The sequence below is a fragment of the Hippichthys cyanospilos genome, chromosome 8 (assembly GCF_059441005.1).
Source record: "Hippichthys cyanospilos isolate Australia breed blue-spotted pipefish chromosome 8, RoL_Hcya_1.0, whole genome shotgun sequence".
Classification (NCBI taxonomy): Eukaryota; Metazoa; Chordata; class Actinopteri; order Syngnathiformes; family Syngnathidae; genus Hippichthys; species Hippichthys cyanospilos.
The window spans coordinates 527,769-549,463 of record NC_142376.1 but is presented as its reverse complement, the minus strand read 5'-3'; the positions used below and the strand labels follow the sequence as shown (position 1 = coordinate 549,463).

Below are 21,695 nucleotides of genomic sequence, written 5' to 3'. Positions count from 1 at the left end.
TTTACTGAGCCCAGGGGGCGCTCCGCACCCTGCGCCGGAGCCTTCCCGGTCCAAAACTCCGCCCGGCACGCATTGGGGCGGGGGATGGGAATCCGAGGCCCGGTACCGGCCTGCGGATCAATTGGTACCTGGCCGCGCTCGAAATAATGAGGTTTTGCAACCGATTGAGTTGATCCTTTAACGGTTCCAAATCTGTGCTTTATTTGTGCTTTGTTTGGCTTGATCGTTGTTTTTTGGCGCCCCCTCTGGCCGCTCTTGATATGACATTTTGTAGTGAGGAAGGACGCGTGGCTTCACTTGAGAGCAGTCGCTGTCATCCGTCTCACTGCCAAACCCGGCCCACGAATGGAAGTTGTACCTGTGAGAATATTGTCATTTATGATAATATGCCCAAAATGACTTTGTTTGTTGATCCAATAACTTGCGAATGTGGATAACATCCTTAGGTCATTTTAGTCGTTATCTTCAGCACGTTATCGAGCGCTGCCTTGTATGCGTTGAGCTCGTTAGCATTTTCCTTTGTGACGGATATTGCCCTTTGCTATATATTAGCATATGCAAAGGTTTTACATTAATTAGTACTTATTTGTCATTCGGTTATATGATCGACTGAATCGATGTCATTTGTGTACAAGTGGTTTTTGCGAGCAGTTTTTCGCCTCAATCGCCCCCAAAAGGAAGGAAAGATTTAACGAGGAGGAAGGCTCGCTCCTCGCCGTCCTCGGCGCACCTCGGAGAGGTGACGGATCCGCTCGCGATTCGCCATCGATCCTCGGGCGGGCGGGCGGCTCCCGGGAGAGCGCCGGCCGTTTTGGTGTCGGAGCACGAAGAGGAAACGGCGGGCGCGCTGTGGCTTGTTTGGGAACAAGCGATCGATAGTCAATCTGCACTTTTTCACCGGCGCAACCCCCCGCCGAATCGGATCCCCGCTAAGGCCGCGCCAGTCAAGTGAGGCAAAGTGGCGTTGGGTCTTCTCCGCAAAAACATCCAGGGACGTTCAGAAATTTCAATCAATTTCAAGTCGGCCCTTGTTTTTCTCCGTCCGTTTGTTTGCGGCTTCTCTAGCTAGCTAAGCATTCGTATTGATTGTCTATTTTGCATGCAGGGCGGCGAAGATAAAAACTAACATTGAGCTGGCATGTTTTCCACGATCCACAGACCGGCGCCAAGCGGTTGGGGACATCCGGCTTCTAGGACAATCTGACAATATTTGCAGCCTCCCTAAACATTCATCACACTGACGCCAGAGCGTTGTCATAGCCAGTACTTACCAGAAATTCCTCGACCATTTTACATCTCCTTTTTTCATTGGCATTTGCAATATTGCTGTCACGGCCAGTACTTGCCAGAAATTCCTTCCTCGACCATTTTACATCTCCTTTTTTCATTGGCATTTGCAATATTGCTCTCACGGCCAGTACTTGCCGGAAATTCCTTCCTTGACCATTTTTCATGACGTCGTTTCATTAGCGTATGTAATTCTTTCGCATTCAGTGCATGCCAGACATCGCCGCGGGTCCTCTAGTATTCCCTGATCTCGCCCTATTACCAGCACATGCAAGAGTGTCGTCACTGCCAGTACTTGCCAGAAATCCCCGCATCCTCCGTTACCATTTTTCATCAGCGTTACTTGCCAGAAATCGCATATGACCACTTTTCATCTCATCTTTCCATCAGGACCCCGAGGGGCGAAATGCTTTCTTTTCATCCGCTCACGGACGATTGTCGTCACACGGAAGACGCAATCGGTCCTTGGCAGAAAGCCCATAGCTCTGATGTTCTTCTAACAGGCTCTCTGACCCTTTTTCCTCACAACAGGGGAGATGAGCGCACGCGCGCTCCCCGTCTGGAGGTGCGGGTCGTTGATTCACGTGTGCTACGCTCCCACTACTTCTCAACAATTCCTGCAGCCGCTTTAATGTTTCGCCGGCAGGCTGGCTGACCTCTTTTCCCGGCGTTTTCTTTTCCGCTTGTTGACAAAGATGCGGTCACCCCGCCGTCAACCTCAATCCCCGCCCCCGCCCCGGGCCCGTTTGAAGTATTGCGTCTCATTAGCACACTTTTGAATTGAGTTCATGGGGCGCCCGCTCCCAGATGTTTGTCACGCCGGCCCTCCCCTCCCCTCCCCTCGGCTTAATTGGCGCTCGCTGCGTAATTAGACAGAAAAGACTCTTTTTGCTCCAATTCCAGCAAATGGTCGTTAGCGGCCCATCGCCGGCAATTATTGGCGTAAGATAGCGCGCGGCCAGCAAAACTCTTCATGTTCAGTCCGCAAATGGGCCGTATCGATTAGCGTGCCGTTGACGTTTCGGACGCCTCGCTCACACCTTCCCGGTAGCTTGCCCTGGACGCGCTCCATTTCGAGCCACGTTCTAATTTTGGCCGAGCGTATTGTCCCGCAATATTTGCTTTACACTATGACAACGCTCTACAATGAAGTAAGTCAAACATTTGTCATTTGTACAGTTCTATATGTCTGCGGTGCACGATTCCCTTTATGCACATCAGTGCACTGTGGGATTACGGCAAAATGGCGAATGGAATTGATCTCTTGCAGTTTCATAATAAATGATAAAAAATCTGTGTCACGTTCAGGGAGCCTAGAACATTTAATAAACAACACACAAGGAAGGAAGACAAGAGGCTTTAGATTCTTTTGCTCGCGAGTAAAACAGACGGAAAAAAATTGGGCAATCGACACACCATGCTGCGTGTGTGTTATACTATCAGTTCATACAGTGAAGACTATCTGCTTCTCCAAGAACATAACAGCCAACCACAGATCATGAGGTCACGCATATACTTAACACTTGCCAGAAATCTCTTGCGATGTTCATTTCCCCCCCCCCCACACACACACACACACACAAAGAATGACCTGCCTATTGCAGGCCGCACGATCCGGGGCGCAACGTACGCTCGCCAAAGGTGAACGGATGGCGCGTGGGATTTTGGGTGAAGGTGCGCTTTTGAATTTGCATGCGGCGGGCAGGCGAGCCGGCGGTGGCCCGGGAGAACAACTGCCTGAACGCGGCCAAGGCCTGCAACCTGAACGACACGTGCAAGAAGTACCGCTCGGCCTACATCAGCCCGTGCACCAGCCGCGTCTCCACCGCCGAGGTCTGCAACAAGCGCAAGTGCCACAAGGCCCTCAGGCAGTTCTTCGACAAGGTGGGTTCTTTTCCAGCTACCGTAGCTCGCTCGTGTAGCGCGGGGCGTCGTCAAAGCTCATTGAAAGAATCCAGGTTAGGGTTCTTTAGCTTATTCTTGTCTCCATTATAAATGGACTCATTTTCAGTATTTCTCCGAGTATGTCGAGTTTTTACCTCGTTTTTAACCTAACCCTAACCCTAACCCTTGGCAGGAGGTCGACTTATAAGCGCATACCTCAAAACAATTATTTCCACATATCTGTGTTTGAATTGCAATTCGAAATAAGTATTATCATGTCATTTACATAGCTTCAAAAGGTTGAATATATCTCTAATTGGATATAGTATGCACTCGTTTCAGAGCGTTTGCAAAGAACATGGCAAGAATGCACTTCCCCCTAATTGCCTCTTCGTTGTTGACGAAGAGGCCGCGCGGCTCATTTTTTCAAAGGACCTGGACTCATTATGAAAAGGAAAAGACGGCTGGACTTGTCTCCTTCGGCCCGAGAACGTGTGCTTCAACAAGTCGGCGTGGATGTCGGGGAAACAGAGAACGGCAACCTTCCGTGCCGTACTGTATATACGGGTTAGGGTTAGGTTAGGGTTAAATGAATAATATATAAAGAATATCAATCATTATCAGCAATGTTATAAGAGTTCAAAAATCAATCAAAGAATTGCTGCTTGAGTTAACCTTGAAGTTTCAATCAGATCTGAAAAAAATAAAAGGGTAACAATGATACCAGCCAAAATGTGTCATTTGGGCGCCAATTTGCCAATGGCCAGTTCTTTGAGCAACCACCTCCTAACGCACCGCAAGGATTTGGCAACTGGCAAAAAGCGAGAAGCCGCGAGCTGCTGTTTTGCCTTGCCGCTTTTTCCTGACGCGCTTTAACTTGCGCTAAAGTGCATATTTTCCACGCCAAGAACACAGCACGATCGAATGAAAAGCTTTCAAAGATAAAAATAGGCTTCGGATCGACCTTTCCGGAGTCACTTAGCGGCCGCCGCCTCGGTCTGTCGCCTCGCACGTCCAAATTGGTACTAAATGGCCGCCTTGGCCAAAAGGCAACGCAGATCCGCCAGCCTTAATGATTTGAGTCTTGTCATTTTGGAAAGCAAGTAGGCGGTTACCGTCAGCTCTTGCTCAGCCGTTTCCTGCATCGGGCGGGACTCGCGTTACGCAAGTGGACAAGCTGCTAGTAATGTCGGTGAACACGCCGCCCGCTTGACTCTTCGCGGTCTGGCGTCTAAGAAAGCGCGCCCATCCTTGTGTACGAAGCTCCTCCGGGTACCATCAGAATTCCCTTCCCTCACTTTACTCATCCGTGCCCTCGCTTTTATTTACCGCCCCCCAAATGAACTCATGCCTTCCCTAAATGTACTCGGCCCTTCCCTCAATTGAATTCATCTGCGCCCTGGCTTTACTAATCTGTTCTTTCAGTTAGCTCTTTCGCTTCCTCATATGTTCCCACAGTCGGTTTATTCCGCGTCCTCAGTTTGACTCAATTCACCGAATGGTTCACTCAAATGAATTCATCCCTTCCCTCAGTTTATTGGTCTGTTCTACTACTACTCACCCGTTTCCTCACTTTTCTTAGTTTGTGCCCTCCGTTTATTATTTTGTTCCCCCGATTCGCCAATCTGTTCCCTCAGTTCTGCTCTCTGTTGACTCATCTGTTCCCTCAACTTAGTCCTGGGTTCCCTCAGTTGAACTGGTCTTTGCCCTCAGTTTTTTTACTTCTTCCCTCACTTTACTCATCCGTCCCTTCCGTTTACAGGCATTTTTTGCCCTATATTCTGGCACCAGAAGGGCTCGCCTCTTTTTCTTGTTCACGATGAATTTTTGGGACCGAATGGATGCGTGAAACGTTTCAAGCGTTCGAAAAACTAAAAGGGATCAAAGATCCATCCGCCCATGTTTTTTCTGCGCCTTGTCCAGCTGAAGAAGAGCCGAATAGTGGCTCCAATGGCGTCGAATGACTTGATCCCAGTGTGGTTTGGGTCATGCGGTTTCTTTTCCTTCCGCACCTAATTCAGACGATGAACCGATCATTGGAATGGGGTGTGTCGGGGAGAGGAACCTCCGAACCGCACGGCATATTTGGACACCGCCGCCACGCTTGAAACTTTTCACGCACCCGTCGCACCGCGGAGCGACTTACAGTCGGTAAAATAGCCCCGTCTTTCCTCGGCTTTCGAGCCGTCGCTCGGCCCCCCAAAGCGGAGACTCGCCGATAAACAAGCGTGCTGAGTTTCAACGGCCACGAAAGACGCTTCCCGGCGTGTTCGCGCGGAGCCACTTAAGTGGGGGCCATTGTTATGAATAACATGGCGGAGAAAAGCAAGAGCAGAAAGAGAGCGCCGTCGCGCGCTTTTATTGTCCGCTTTCACGCCTACGCGGCGTAAACGTTGCCTGAAGGCGTGGACTGACGAACGGCGGCGCGTTTAGGCTCTGATTGCGCGTCTGGAAAACGGTAACCTGGCAAATGGCGGCGGCCCACGCTGCTTTTCATTGCGCACTTCCACAAACGCCGCTCTTCAGGAAATCAAAGCAAATGCGTCACTCTTCACTTGGCCAAGCCCGCGTCATTAAAGTCACTCTTATTTTCTTTGTAGCCGTCGTATATTGTCGGCACCGCAACAAGAGATCTCTTTGCTTGGCGTCCATGCGAATTTAACTCAGGGAGTTGACGGCGGTCGTGCCTGTGACCCCCCCCCCCGACTTCAGGTTCCCCCCAAGCACAGCTACGGCATGCTGTTCTGCTCGTGCCCCGCCAGCGACCGGACGGCGTGCTCGGAACGCCGGCGGCAGACCATCGTGCCCGTCTGCTCCTACGAGGAGAAGCAAAAGCCAAACTGTCTGGAGCTCCAGGCCTCCTGCAGGACCAACTACATCTGCAGGTGCCCCGTCGTTTCCGTCCGTATCCATCGATCGCATTTGATTTCCAGACTTTTGCTGCGGTTGCAACGTTGCGCCATATGGCTGACCGATAAAACTGTGGAACTCATTTGGGAAAACGGAATGCAAAATAATACGCGCGGCGGCGTCAAACCGATGCGCCGATGCGGGCTGATTTTTTTTCAACTTGAAATGTTTCATGATTCATATCAATGTTTTATGACTAAAAGTGATGTCGCGCTTGTACTATTTCGGACAGTGTTAAATCAGAAGTACGCATAGCACGGTTTTCCCCCACGCGCCCCGCGAGCTAAAACGACTTTGACACCCTGTCTTAAACGATACAGCGCGGCCCGTTTGTGCGTGTGTGTAGCCCGGCGTTGTTGTTGGCGACCCCCCTGACCTCAGGCAGCCCACAGACGCACGCTAATGCTAATGGCGCTGCACTCATTCGGTGATGGGGAGATGACATCAGCGCCGGCGCCGGACCAGGATTAAATAGCATCCCGATCCGGCTCCGTTTGGACCGAGGCATCGGCGCACACGAGGAGCAGTAAATTGCGAGGCGGCGTTAGCGCGCCATCTCGCACGCTTGGCGCTCCATTTGTCAGGTGGCGGCCGGATGAATTGAAGCAACCTTCCCTGCTGACGGATGGCGTGGAAGCGGCGCTCGCTCGCCCGCCCGCCCGCCCGCCCGCCCGCCTTTATTTGACCTCGGTCGTGCGTTTGATGCGGGTTGTCTTGAACTCATTCAATGCCGGGGGCCTATTTTTTCAATCCCACATCCAATAGTAATTCCACTGACGATATTCCTTCGTTCCAAAAGTAATTTCGTAATGTAAGTAAATTTGTAATGTGATTCTTTCATAGATTGGGCCGCTTTTTCCTCGTAACTAGCCTAATCCCATCCAAGGCCCCAAAAATGCTCCTCAAAACATGAATATTATTAAAGGATAAAAATGCATCAAAAACAGTAAGAAATACAAATTTGAATTACTTTAGTGCATAATATATCATGCAAAGTATCATGATAAAATTGTATCAGTTGAGAACATGAATGCCTTGAGATGATGCTGGCGGGTTTGCGATGAGTGCAGAGAGACAGACACACCTTTTTAGGATGTTTAATTTGTTTATTTTAGGGCTCCATTAATTCAGGAATCATTTACAAGTCTACAGGAGCAATAATATTGATATTTTAGATGATGTAAGTTCTTACGTAGATTATGTAAATTACGTTTAGTGTGGGGTTGGGAACCAGTTAGCCATTTTACTAGCGTTTGTCTGAACATAAACATTTTCTTGGGCATGTTTCAGGTCGCGTCTGGCCGACTTTTTCGCCAACTGCCAGTCGGAACCGCGCTCGCTGTCGGGCTGCCTGAAGGAAAACTACGCAGACTGTTTGCTGGCCTACTCGGGCCTCATCGGTGAGTTGACGCGTTGACGGCGATTTCCAGGGTTAGGGTTAGGGTTAGGGTTAGGGTGATTGGCTTGGGACGCCAAAAATGGAAAAGCCGTTTTTTGGGGGCTTCATCAACCAATTGTTGGCATTTCAATTCATTTCAATGGGGAACATGGATTTGGTTGGCATAAACACACACAAAGGTTTTCTACCATAGTGGGGACATCCCATTGCCATAACGCAAGGGTGTCATTTTCACAGTAGTTTATCCTTTCTGTCCTTTATGACTGGGAAATCAAATACATTTGAGGTGTTTGTCACACTTCTAACACGTTCTGCCGGTAGAAACTCTTCAAAAGAGAGTTTGGCGACTAAATCGTTTTTATTTTCTCGCAAAATCTTGAAAAGATCAGCATTTTGCAGGCCAGATCCGACCTCTGGGCCTCCACTCGGACGCGTGTGACGGAAGGCGATTCCTAGCCCCGGAGCTTCAGCGCTTCCGTCGAACCGGAGATTCGGTCCCCGCCGTGTAACGAAAACGGAACCCCCCCTCCCCGCCAAGCGAGCGTACGCTCGCACGGTGTCCTCATGCGCACCCCCCAATCGAGAACCAAAAGGCTAAAGGTTCCGGAGCGAGGCCGGCGCCAAGGGAGCCGCCTTTCGGGGAGTGAAGAATCACTGACGGAAGCAATTTACCCGCTCCGGGTTCTTGGCTCCTCCGCTGCCCTCCACTTCCTGCGCTTGCACGCACGCGATCAAACGCTCGCAAACGCACGGCGAAGCGCTTCGACGCTCGGAGAAAAAGTCTCGGAGCGGGGCCGATACCGACGAGCGTCCTTCAATACCGACGAGCGTCCTTCATGTGCGACCTGGGCCTTTTCCTAAACACGGCGCGCGCGACGGTGTTGTCCGGGCAGGCACGGCGATGACCCCCAACTACCTGCGCTCGCCCGAGATCAGCGTGTCGCCGTTCTGCGACTGCGGCAACAGCGGCAACGACAAGGACGAGTGCGACAAACTGGCCGCCTTCTTCGCCGACAACGTCTGCCTGCGTGAGTCCAAACCCTTTGAGACGAAAGACAGAGCCGGCAAATGTTGGAAGGGGGCACCGGGCTTTTGCAAAAACCTGTCCATTTCTTGCCCTTTCATTTCATTTCCCTCCCCTTGCCATTATTTTCTTCTTTTTTCCTTTCACTTACCCTTTCCTGTCCTGTCCTGTCCTTTCCAGTTTTTTCCTTTCCTGTCCTGTCCTTCCGCCTCTCCTTTCTGCGCCCGCCTTCTTTTCCTGCCTTGTCCTCTTGCTGTACTTTTCCTATATGAGCGAGACGATTGGGACTGGCTTGGAGGCGGGTTGTTGGAATTCTAAAAACGCTGTAAAAATGCATTGGCATCGCTTTTGAAAACTGTCCCGAGTGAGCCGGGCCTCCATGTTTTTGATCGCAATACATACAGTAAAAATGGCCCGATATCAGACGGGATGTGCCGCAGCCACGACATCACTCTAACCCGTGTGTGTGCGCGCGGGCGTGTCCATCCATAGGCAACGCCATCCAGGCCTTCGGGAACGGCACGGACACGGGCGCGTGGCAGCCGTCGTCCCCCGGTCGGACCGCGACCACCGCCGCGTTGCCGCGGCAACGGAACAGCGACGCCGACAACCGCGTGGACGGCGACTCGGCCGTGTACCACTTCTGCGGAAGCCTGCAGGTGCGCGCTCGGATGATGCAATCCCGCACCAAGCCCGTCCGTTCGTCGTCGGCGATTGACCCATTAGTTTTCTCCTTGTGGCATTTGTTTTCTTTGTCATGACCGACAACACTTTTTTTTTAACCTTTATGCAGTATTTTGACCACATCATTCCGGCAGAATATTAGCAAAGAGATTTCACACCCCTGCTCGTGTTATAACTAAGTGGTCGTGGTGTCTCACCATCTAGGTGAAATTTCAGCTCCTTAGTCTTCTTTCACTGCTTTCCCTTCGATGTGAAACGCCTTTGATGTAAATGACACGAATGTGACCGGGACAAACGACCCCGGAACACTCACCCCGGAGGTCCACTTACACGCAAGGTGGACTTGGGGAAATACGACAATCGAACCCATACATTTGTTGCACCCGTCGGCGGGTGGCGCGCCACAAGCAAAACAAAGAAGAGGTTGTTTTTTTTCGGGCCGGACATCAAAGGAAAGTTGGATTTGGCTTTTTTATTTTGTATTTTTTTGCTGTCTTTGTGCCCCGCGTCGTCTCAGCAAACAAAGCGCAGGAAACGTCGGTCCGATTCCGTCGGCCGGCGGCCACGGCGCTCCGCTCGCTATGCTAATGCGCCGCATGCTAATGTGACTTTCGAGTGGGTCCAGGTATGAGACGGGGCGGACGCGTGCGGACCGGGGGCACCCGTGCGGTTGCCTCTCTCTTCTTTGTTTACCTCCTTGAATTGAAAATGAGCCACGCTTTTGGGGCTTTCCATTTTCCAAATTCCCAGCTTGACATTTGCGGGCGCGCGTCGCTTTAGCCACTTTTCGACCAGCCTTCAAAGTCCCGCAAGCAATTTCATGTCTTCTCCTTCGTGCGTAGGAACACGAGCGGCCCGCGAAGACGCTTGCAATCATCGACATTTCAAATACGGCATCTTTGCGGAAATTTCGAAGAAACTATGAAGAATTTTGCAAAAGATTAGTTTGATTGTGTTTTGCCCTAGTTTTTACCTTGCCGCCAAATTCTTGGGGCAACGTAGAAAATACCAGAATTTGACCGTCAAATGAAGGCCGCGTCCTATACGCGTGTGACATTTGGCAAAACAAAGCGCTCGGAAGAACCGCCGCCTTGTTTTTCTCTTTTTCAGGCTCAGAAGTTGAAGTCCAACTCCAGCGCCGACAGCGTCTTCTGTGTGGTGAGTTGTCCTCGTTTCAAATGAAAAAGAAACTGAAAAAGAAATAGAAGGGCGGCAAATTATGCTACATATTCTGAATGCTCGCGTACAAGGAAGAAGCATGAAAGCGGTAACCGTAAGATGGCTGCCCTCGGGGTCAATTGTTTGTGGAGTCAGTCGAAGTTTGTAATCCATGGGGCGGCCATCTTGCTCCTCTCTGTCAACTGGAAAAACAGAAAGAAAAAGAAAAAAGAAATGACATGACCAAAACCAAACGAAGCTCTCTGCCGCCTCTCACATGTATGCAAATGAGCCCGAGTTAGCCGCGGGCCGTTCTTGGCTCGGTTAGCTTTAGCTCAAGCGAAATCCGCCGCGCTCGAGGTGCGGCCGGAGTCGCCGCGGCCTGGCAAAGTTCGGCGCAAATGTCGCCGCGTGGCCTTTGGCGGGCGGGGCCCGCGGACGGATGAGCCGCCGGCTAGCTCGCAGCCCGTTTAGCTCATGCTAGTCGACGCACGCGCGCGCGCGCGGCCGGGCTTTCCGCGCTGGCATTTAGCGCTAATGAAAACAACCTTTTGATGCGCCGGTGCGCCGTCAAAGCGGATGAAGTCACTGAAGCGTTTTGGGCGGTGAGTAAGGCTCTTGTGGTCGACTCGCTTCAAGTCGACGCTAACAAAGTCGACATTTTGTACACGCCCGCAAAAAGCGGCTCCATCAAACACACGTCTCAACCCCTAACCCGAGTTTCCCTAATTTATTAAAACCCTGACCCTAATTTATTAAAAGCCTGACCCTATCTTGAAACATTACTTTGTGTTGCGGGTTGATGATTTTGATTTATTTTAATAATTAATAAATAAATAATTTGTGCATGAAAATTTCCAAGGGGCAGGCGCCAGTTTTGTGTTTGTGGCCCCGCAGGACCCTCAGATGGACGGTCCCAGCACGTCCAACGCGGTGGTGAGGAATTCGTGCATTGGGCTGCGAGCTCCCACGGAGGCGTCTCTGCTGCCCCCGCTGTTGGGGCTGTGCTACTGCGCCCGGCGTTTGGCTTCCTTGCTGGACCGCTTGTAGCCTCGCCGTCGGACTGACTACATCAATTTACAAAAATATTTGAAAAAGGAAAAAGCACCGTGAAATTGTTTCCTCCCCTTTCCTCCGCATTGTACAAAGGAATTGAATTAATCACTTTTTGGATAATTTTTGGCCGTGATTGACTTTTCTACGGTGACCCTGAAGAGCAAAATGCACAAACAAAAAAACTAAACAAACAAAGAACAAGTCACCGTAAACAAAAAAAAACAAAAAACAAAAACACCTTACAAGAGAGAAGCGCACAGGAAAAAAGAAGCAAACAAGAAAAACCATGCAAAAAAGCAAAATGATGAAAAAAAAACAAAAACCTTGCAGACAAGCAAAAAGACACAAACAAGAAAAAAGATGCAAACAAGAGAAGAAGTTAACAAGAAAGAGGAAGCAAACAAGAAAAAAAAGACACAAACAGTACAAATGCAAACAAGAAAGACACAAAGAAGAATAAAGACGCAAAGAAGGAAAAGGACGCTAACTATCCGGATGACTTTCCGTTGTGATTGGCTTTTCTACAGTCTTTTTTCTTGTTTGCGTCCTTTGACTTCTTCAGTTCTATTTTCTGCGCTTCTATTTTCTTGTTTATTTCTCATTCTTGTTTGTGTCTTTTTGCTTGTCTGCATCTTTTTTCTTGTTTGCCTCTTTTTTCTTGTTTGCTTCTCTCCTATAAGGTGTTTTTGTTTTTTGTTTGTGATGACTTTTTTTTTTGGTTTGCTTAGTTTTTTGGTTTGTGATATTTGCAGGGCTACCGTCCCTTTCCGTGTATGTTTCAGATTTGCCTTGGATGAGAAATACGGGAGGTGGAAGTTTAGGACTCAAAACATAACAAACAGGCGAAGTTTCACCAGTTAGCATTGATGCTAATGAGCTAGCTAGCTGAGTACATTTACGGTACGGAGGTTTGCGTAGTCTGTTTATTACAATGACAAAAACACAGAAAGCACATGTGGAAGTGTCAAAAACCCAAACAGCTCATTTTTGCAAAAGCTTTATTTTCATCGTTGCGTTTGGCGGCAGCATCGCGGCAAAGTTTGATGAAGCACCTTTTTATTTTGTCTTGTCATTTTTTCTCATCACAAACTGTTTCTTTGTCATTTTTTTTGTCATTTTTTTATGTTGTTTTTTTAAATGATGGATTCTTCCACCTCATTTATCAAGATTTGAGTTGTAGCCACGGTAGCGCATGAGCCTCAAGATTTCAGCTTTCCCAAGCAAAAGCATTAGCTATGAAATCAAAGTTTTAGATGGCGGAATGTAAGCACTCTCCATAAGAACAATATTAATCATTAGGGGGAAAAGATAACGTTTTTGCTAACCATATTATCCACTGAATGTCTTTGGTCAGTCGACCATTTACACTACTACAACTGGACTTGCCGCTAAGCTAAGCTAAACCTACATTAGCTAAGAAATGAAATGGTGAGAATCTTGCCCGGCCGTTGCTAATGTGGAAACGGCAACAAGTCACGTCTTTTGGGAATCATGCTAGCTCATTGTTTTGTTTTTGTTTTAGCGATGATTCGCAATGACCAGAAAAATCACGGCGTCTGGTCACGTTAGCGTCTTGCTATCATGGAAAGGCGCCGCAAAATCCAAAGCGGACGGACTCCAAAAGTTGGCTTTGAAAGGAGGCGCATTGACTTACGCTATTGCTAATGTATAAATCGGCCAATGTACAGCTAATGTTTTTGTGCGCGTGTGTTTTGTTATGGCAAAATTTCACATTCATTCATCAACCCCCCGGACTCGCAACATTCTCCTTTTGGATGTCAGTACCTGTCTGTACCAAATAAACGATATCCTCTAAGCATTCGTAAACAAAAGCAGAAAAGATCCGCGTTCTCCTGTTCTACTTCAATATACGGTATGCAAATTTGTTTACAATGTTGCTGTTTACGTTCCTTTTTTTGGAGACAAATTGGACTTATTTTTCTACGTTTTGATTGTTTGGTTTGCCGCTAGTTTGTTTTTTTTGCTACGTTGGAAGGAAGGAAGGCCTCCGCTTGTTTTCGCGAGCCGACAAAATGATGGCGGTGGAGGCTTTCAAGAAGGCGTCACCCGTCTTTTCCGTATTTCTCTACTACTTCTCCGACTTCCCGCCGTGGTCTCTGCCTGTGTCAAACGTCAAATCTGTTGTACAAATCAAATCCAAATAAAGATGACTATTGCTGAATGGAGCAGGGCCTGATTGGTGTGGCTTGTCCGACGAAAAGCCAGAAGGCGTTTCTCAGCTAGCTTGTTAGTGCTTTTTTGTTTTTTGAATTTCAATTTGAAATTTTTAATTTTAATTTTGTTTTTTTAATTTCAAGCTCGTCGAGCACTGCGGCGGTGACGCGTTTGATGGGACTGTTGCTACCAAACGTGATCGGCGCCTTGCATTTTCCCGAAACGCTTGCCACCGAAAGGGTTAAGTCATTTCCTATTCAAGAAAATGAAGGCCTAACTCGACAGTACATATTTGTTGCGGGTTTTTTTCCACGCTAAAAGGTGCTAATTATGGCTATTTTTTTCGCCAAAAAAATAAATAAAATCCTTTGCCAAACAAAAGCAGAGGGGAAAAAGAGACGTTATTAAACAGTCATTTGCGGGCGGGACAAAAAAGAAAAACACCTTCCAAAACATGGTTACCAAACAGCAAAAAAAAAGCTCTGTTTGGCTGTCCTCTGTGAAAACGGAAGAAGTCATATACACGTTCTTTTTTTCTTTTCAGAGGACACAAAACCCTGACATACAATGTATGGTTTTTTTTAGGGGGGGGGGACTGAAAACATCTTAATGGTCATTATGAGCAGGAAAAAAATGCTATTATTAGCTTTTATTTGCAAAAAAAAATAAATAAATTGGAGGGGTAGGGACAAAAGGCCTTACAATGCATGAAGAATGTTGTCGGCCCCCGGGGGCCCTATCCATTGTCCCTTCATAAAAAAGATACGGTGCAGGGGGGTGCGGCCCCGAGCCCCTGGAAGCCCATTGGCATCCAGGTGACGAATGGGGTAGCTCTTGTAGGACCGCCCCCCCCCAACGCCTTTCCACAAGCGCAAAAGAAAGATTGCGGCAGTAAAGGCCCCAAAAGCTCCGCCGGGATCCTGCAAACAAGCTCCTCAAACTCCGGCTGATGCCTTCTGGGCAAACATTACACAACAATACACTACAAAACAAGAGAAAGAAAAAATGAAAACTTTTGCTCTCCAACAATTGTCTTTCCCTTTTTCACTTCCCTATTTTTTCCAACTAAGACACTTTTTCTTTTGGATTTCATATGCATGCTTTTTTCTGAGAAAAAAAAAACACAGTCTTTTTTTATTTGATTTCAAATGTATCATTTTGAATTGAAATTCATGTAAATGTTATTTTTTTTCATTAAATATTATAATCAACTTTTTTAATTTGGGGTTAAAACTTCGTTTACATATCAATCATAGCTGTCTGATTAATCAAATTTAATACATTATATATATATATATATATATATTATATATATATATATGCGGGAACGCAGCATCTTCCCGCATCGCACCGCTGGGGAGGGGAAGAGGATCGGGGGTGTCATTAATAGGAGCATTAAGGAGATATAGGGGGCGAGCCGGTTGTTTTTCTTGCTGACGCGCGAAAGCACGTGGCTGCCAGGCGTCCACTTAGGGCCCAAAATGGCTGCTCTTTCATGTGCACAAAAGCAGCACTTAAAGCGGCCGGCTAATGGCCGCCCGCCCGCCCGCCCGTCCGTCCGCCCGCCTCTCAAAACATCTTCAAACAACTAAGGTCGGATAAACTTGCTCAGCCCTTTTTTTCCTCCCTCCCCATAAAATCAAGCTCCGCGGAGGGGGTGGACGGACGCTTCCCGTCGTCTCTTTTCACGCTAATCCGATGGGAACTTGGCGATAAAACCAAAAAAATGCAGTCCTATTCTTCCATTTTTATTTTCCTCTCATTTGGTGGGAATGAGGAGATGTTTTTTTAATTCGAAAAAATAAAAAAAGCACAACGGTATACGTGCCGAGATTAGCTTGCAAAAGCGTGTGAAAGCCGAGCGAGCGTCTGGCGCTGGGCCAACATCGATGGAGGACGGCGGCCCGACCCTCCCTGTCCCTGGGGGAGCGCCTCCACTTTTATCTCCGCTTTCCCGCTCCCCGGTGCTTTAGCGTGGTTTTTTTTTTTGGGTTGTTTTTGTCCGCCGTGACGCGAGCTAACATCAAGCTAAGCGGCGGGCGTGGAGCTTAGCACTGACGAGCAAAGCGGATCCTCGGCCCGAGCCAAAAAGCAAGCCGCTTTGAAACCCTCGCCCGAGTCCAAAAGCCCAATTTGACGCCGGGGCCGACGGGTTCCATCCAGCCCGCGGGATGATTTTGGAACGCGGCCCGACCCTGACCGCAAACAAAATCCGTTTCAAAGTTTTGCCCCTCGAAAGCAGCTCCGGTCTGCTCCCAAGAGGTCCCCATAAAACATGGGCCCTAAACCCCGGTCCCGGAAATCCACAACGCGGCATGTTTTCAACACGCCTGATTCCAACCGTCGACTCGTGGGCAAGCCCTGCGGGAGCTTGAAAAAGATGCCAATCGTTTCAGTCAGGTGAAGGCCATGAAGAGTTCAACCCGGGATGCCGTCCCCGCCGTGCGGCAGAAGCAAGGCCGCGCGCACGCGCTCACTGACGCAACGCGAGCTTTCCCGTCGCGACACCCGACGCTCACGGCTAATGTTTCTGGGCTATCGATCACCTTCGACCTTTGCGCTCAGTTGCGCCGCAGAGGTCGCACGCAAAACCCGGATCGTTAAGCGCGCCCACATCAAATGGCACTAAACGAACACGCCAATGGGCAAGGCCGCGCCTCTTTTTTTCTGGCTCTATCTCACCAAGCGTCATGCTGTCACCGGCGGGATCCGGAAACAACATCCGCCGTATACTTTAGTCCTAACATTTGTTCGGAAAACAAAAAATCAGGATTGGAGCGCATGAAGTCATCAAGTACTTTGTCTCGTGAAGGAATTGATTGCTGTAGTACTTTATTACCTAAAGTAATGACCTTAGTAGTGCTAATCACCTAAGGTACTTGACCGGAACGGGTAATCCCATTACTTGACTACATCATATATTTAACGCCGGCCTTTTTTAAGCCCGCTTTAGCAAAAACATTGGGGAAAAAATGTTCCTGAGACCGAGAGAGTAACAAACATTTTGGACATAAATGTAGGCGAAGATGGATTTTTCATATTTGGCGTTTGAGATGTTATTTGGCGGCGGGGCTCGGGTTGCGCCGTGTTCTGCGTGCGTGCCGGATGCGCTTTTGCTGCGGCATCTGGAAAAACACTTGCGCTGTAACAAGGCACCGCATTTACTTTTCATCCGCGCAGCATTACAAGAGCGCGGCGAGTGGGAAAATGGAAAAGCGGAGTCCGAATCTCCTCCACGTCCACGTCCGCGGCGTCATCTCGGGGCCGCGCGTCTCACTGTCACAAAAAGTGTCCCAAAATAGCAAAAGCGGTACTGAAAATAATGATGTTTTGGAAGGGTTCCTTCATTTGTTCTTTGTTTAACTTGATCTTTGTTTTTTGGCGCCGCCTCCGGCCGCTTTTGTTATTACATTTCGTATGGAGGAAGGACGGCGCGGCTTCACCTGAGAGCGCTCACTGTGGTCTGTCTCTCTGTGGCCCACGGGCGTATGTGCGTTGGATTTTCTTTGGCTTCGTCTTTGCTTTTTTTTGGCGCCGCCTCTGGCCGCTCCCGATATTGCATTTTGTAGTGAGGAGGGATGCGGCGGCACAATCATATAACATGCTGGCTAACGTTAGCGCGTTATGTAGGGCTGCCTCGCGGTCATTTAGCCGGTTGCTTGATTTAATCCGTCACGTTTTGTATATTTTGAGACAAGCCGGGCTCCACTTAGTGTGTATTAATTTTCTATTTACGATTGGAAGCCCCCCGCCCACCCTCCCCGCTGCCTAATTGCAAATTTGTAAACCCGCTTTGTGCAACTTTGCAAAGGTGGCGGTCCAACGTGGACCAGCAGATCTTCATCATCCCCCAAAGCTCCCGGCAGCTTCCAAACCACCTGCCCCCACCCCTCCTGCCCACACACGCACACTTTTAGCCCATCAGGGCGTCCATCCATGACGTTCCCCGCCGTGCACAAAATGTTGTGTCCAATCTTCTCAAGATCCCAAAAAGGGCCAAAGCCTTCAATTTGCGTCTGGATCCGCGGTGCTCCTCCACAGGGAGGCCGGCCTGTGTGTGCGCGTATGTGTTTGCGCCAAATCAAAGGAGGCAAAATGTGTAGTTTGGTAGTTTGAGCCTGAAGATTCATTTTGTAGCCCGAGGATTGCAAGCTTGGAAGAGCTGTGGGGAGCGCATGATTTCAGCTTGTTGTTTCTTCTCTCGTGGGCACGAGAGCAAGAAGAAGGAAAAGGAATCCCTCGGGGGGATGGCGTCCGTCCTCCCCATGGAGGAGATAAACGCCAAATTCCGCCTCGTCTTCATCGCAAACAAACAAATCGTAGGATGCCTGTATTGTCATTGTACCCATGTACACTGAAAACGGCGCTGCGCAAATACGCTGAGCAACAAATAAAAAGAAACAAATAAGTGTACAACTATATTTTAAAAAAGTGAACAAGAGCTTAGTATATTAATGTGAACTGAATCATTGGATGGCAAAAACACTAAAAGAAATATGTTTTATACCTGTATTGAGGGAAGAACATGATATTGTTTTTAAATACACGTTTCTATTTATAAAACATAAACATCAAGCTAATTGAACAAAGAACCGTCAAAGAAACAAAACGAGAATTTAAAAATCCTAAATAAATAGATAACCTGAATAACTCAATATTAGTCATAAATAGCAGCTCCACAATTAACATGTAAATAATAAAGTGAATATTAAATATCGAATACATAATGAATTCCTAAAAGGAAAATAACACACTATAAATTAACAAGCATGTATATATATATATATATATATATATATATATACATACACACACACACACACACACACACATGTATACGTGTGTGCGAGTGTAATGCGAGCCAGAGTTCCTCCCGATGTTCGCCCGGCCACAAATGAATCACGTCCCCCGACGCCTCGTCAACTTTCCCTCTTTTCTGTTTTCTATGACAAGGCCTTTCCTTTTTTTTCGGCGTTTTCAGAGTGAGGGAGATTAATGTGTTTACCTGCCGAAGTAAAGACGCGCACGCGGGGCCGGCACGATGACGGATGGCCAGAACGCAATTTTTCCTGCCGCGGGTTCAATATTGATGGATGAGGAGGATTCTTATCGATCCGCCGGTAAAGACCAAGAAAAGGTGAAGTGAATCCTGTAATGAGCACATAAGACCACCGAGCATATAGGACAACACATGCTCCGCTAATTACTCAACATAGTCCGCGTGATAAACTTGCCGTACTCTCTGAGCTCTTGATTCCAGGGGATAGGAGCAGCACCAATAGAGGTTAGCTAAGACCCGTGCGGGCAGAATTGCGCTAGAGGTACAGGGTCCACGCCTCGCCACTCTTATTTGAATCAGACAGAGACGTCATAACGGGGGACAAGACACAACAGCACGCCAAGACAGTTGAGTTCGTTTACAGTCTTTATTTATGAGCAGATAACTGCGGCTTGAAGGCTAACGGGGGCGGGCTGCTGCTGTGGGCCGGGCAAAGTCGGAAGTGGCGGCGGCCGGGCGGTCGGGGGCAAGCTAGGTTGGTACGCAGGCTAGCTTGTACAATCGGCGGATGGCCGGCGGCGGGCGGTGTCGGCACACGAGCGGGCAGGGATATTCGGCGGGCCGGCGGATGGTCGGCGACGGGCTGGATCAAGGCACGGGTAATCAGACAGGTTTGAGTGCCGGAAAGCATTGAGCAATTGACTCCAGACAAAGTTCACCATCGATCTCCGAATGTCACCGGTGTCCTTAAACAAGCGGCGGCCGATTGTTTAGTCACCTGTGCCCGCTTGAGGTATATTCCCTTTATTCCAAACGGCGTTTCATTGCTTTCACAAAGGGAAGGGGGACCGAGGGAAGCGTTTGCACAGCCGACCGTTGTTCCGGCAGCGTAAAGCCTGAAAAGCCAGCCCATCGGTTAGCCGTGACAGGTCTTGGACTTTGGAATCTGGCAAATAACCACAAGCCAGCGGGCGTCACTGCTGCGGTGTGGATCCTTTCCATCTATCCTCCTTCAGCTTCCGACGGCTGCTCTTTGGCTTCTTGCTCGCTACAGTTTAACCGCATTTCGTGACGCGCTCAAATCACCTTTGGACCATTTTCCTTCCTCTTTCCGGCCGAAAACGTCTCTCAAATGATTTGTTTAATTCACAGATGTGAAACTCAAGGCCCGGGGGGCCATTGCCGACCTACCGCATCATTTTATGTGGCCTGCCAAATGCTAACTTTCACTACACCTTTCTAGCGAAAATACTTGCAAGTTCTCTTGAACTTTTGATCGTCTTTGGGATTTAAAAAAAAAAAAAAACGGTTGTCTCACTTTTGAATATTTTTTAGCGGCATCCGAAAACAAGTCAGGTGTGTGACGAACTTGAAAATCGATTTGACTTCACAGTCGTTCGGGCCCCCCGACAGAAACTAGAATTAATATGAGGCGCGGGATAAAAAGGGCTTTGCAATTCCCACCTTTTAGTGGTTGTCTTTCGCTGGACAAATGAGTCAAGACTCACCTGCAAGGCGTGCGCGTGCGTTTGTCGGCGTGCGTTTGCGCACCTTGCGGCAAACATCGCTGCTCCCACGCCTCATAAATATTCTTAATGCGTGCTGATCAACATGAAACCCCCGCAACGGCAGAGTAAATCCGCCACATTAACAGAGCTCATGAGAAATGGATTGATTGCTTAGCGGAAGCCGCATTATGAGAACGGCGCAGCGCCGCTAATCAGCGCCGAGGCGGAAGATTCCCGGTGACGTGCTGGGCGCCGGTTGACGTCTGTTGGTTTGGCTTTCTTTTTCGCTCGGACCGGGCGGCTCCAAACCCTAACCCTAACCCGAAAAGGAAAAATCTTGGCCGCTTGCAATCGTCAGCCATTTACATTGGAGTCTTAAAAGCAAAAAAAAGAGGTTTACCGTGATTCCCCCCAAATAAGACGCACCTGTGTATAAGGGGGGCAACTTTGGGCTCAAATTCTGCTCTTTTCTACATTTGCGTGTGTCACACGCAGCAAGGCTTTGGCAACAAGCAAAACAGGAGAACTCTCATCTTCTTAAGCCAGTGTAACATTGAATACGTTCCAAGCGGTTCCAGTTTATTTTACCCTAAATACCCCAAGTTGGGCGGCAACCACGTTCCACCAAGTTGACGACTTGGACTAAGACTGCGATTCATAAAAGAGGCAAAAGCTTCTCAGTCAAAGTGTTCTCTAACCTGTGCACTCTTGAGTGAATCAGTTGGGGAAATGCTAACCTTTCCGTTTTGATTATATTCCAGCTCCCGTTTGCAAGCGTTTTGAAGGGACGGCAGGACGCCGTATTGAAAGTTGTCATGTTTTGAAAATCCATGCAACACTTTAGCCTCCTAGTGTGTTTTTTTTGTTGGTTTTTTTTTGGGGGGGATACAACATTTCTGGCTATATTTAGCAGTTTCAAGTTTTAGCGCAGAAAACTTGAAACGGTTGGTATGAAAAGTAAGAAATGATTCCAATTCTTTTTTGCTGCCCAACAAGCGCAGAAGCATCAAAGCCCGCGGGTGTCCAATGTCCGGCTCGGAGGACTTTTGCCGCGTTGTGCGAGCGTTGTCTTTGTGATTAGCGCGTACGCCTCGCGTTAGCGAAGGTGAGCGTCCATCTCGGCGCGCCTAACGAGCCGACATCTGCTCGAGCGTGATAATTGCGCACTAAAGCACGTTTAGGCGCCGCTCCGTCATTTTTTATGTGACGCTAAGTCGTTGTCGTGCAGCCATTAGGCGCGCCGCCTCCGTCAAGGCCGCACCTGTTTATCTATACCGTTAGGCTGCATGTCGACGCTAATTATAGATGCCGTTTTATGTCGAGCTGTGAAGCTACAAGGCATTAATGCGGCGGACGTCCCATCTGGGAGGAAGCTGCCGTTTGCCTAGCGGCTAAATTATGATTGGTCTCGCGAGGTTCGCCGCGATGACCAATACGCACATCGGTCGGATCAACAGGTTTTAACTTTGCATCTATAATTTGGCACCGCTGGAAGGAAAATAAATAGACAAATCCATTCATTTTTATTCACCTCACAGGACGGACATTTTATGTAGCACTGCCCCCCGCTGTCCACTTGCGTCCTTGCGGACTGACCGATACTATGGATTT

At 48.6% G+C, this 21,695-nt stretch overlaps 1 protein-coding gene across 2 annotated transcripts in view; it reads left to right on the top strand.

Annotated features, from left to right (window-relative positions):
* gfra1a (gdnf family receptor alpha 1a) overlaps nucleotides 1-13,588 on the top strand; it is a 39,693-nt gene extending 26,105 nt beyond the window's left edge. For both annotated transcript variants that reach the window (XM_088421010.1, XM_088421011.1), the window contains 7 exons: nucleotides 2,993-3,171; nucleotides 5,884-6,056; nucleotides 7,372-7,481; nucleotides 8,374-8,508; nucleotides 8,997-9,163; nucleotides 10,299-10,346; nucleotides 11,244-13,588. In XM_088421010.1, coding sequence (XP_088277136.1) covers nucleotides 2,993-3,171; nucleotides 5,884-6,056; nucleotides 7,372-7,481; nucleotides 8,374-8,508; nucleotides 8,997-9,163; nucleotides 10,299-10,346; nucleotides 11,244-11,396 — 965 coding nt within the window. In that variant the 3' untranslated portion in view covers nucleotides 11,397-13,588. The remainder of the gene's footprint in view (nucleotides 1-2,992; nucleotides 3,172-5,883; nucleotides 6,057-7,371; nucleotides 7,482-8,373; nucleotides 8,509-8,996; nucleotides 9,164-10,298; nucleotides 10,347-11,243) is intronic.
* The last annotated feature ends 8,107 nt before the right edge of the window (nucleotides 13,589-21,695 follow it).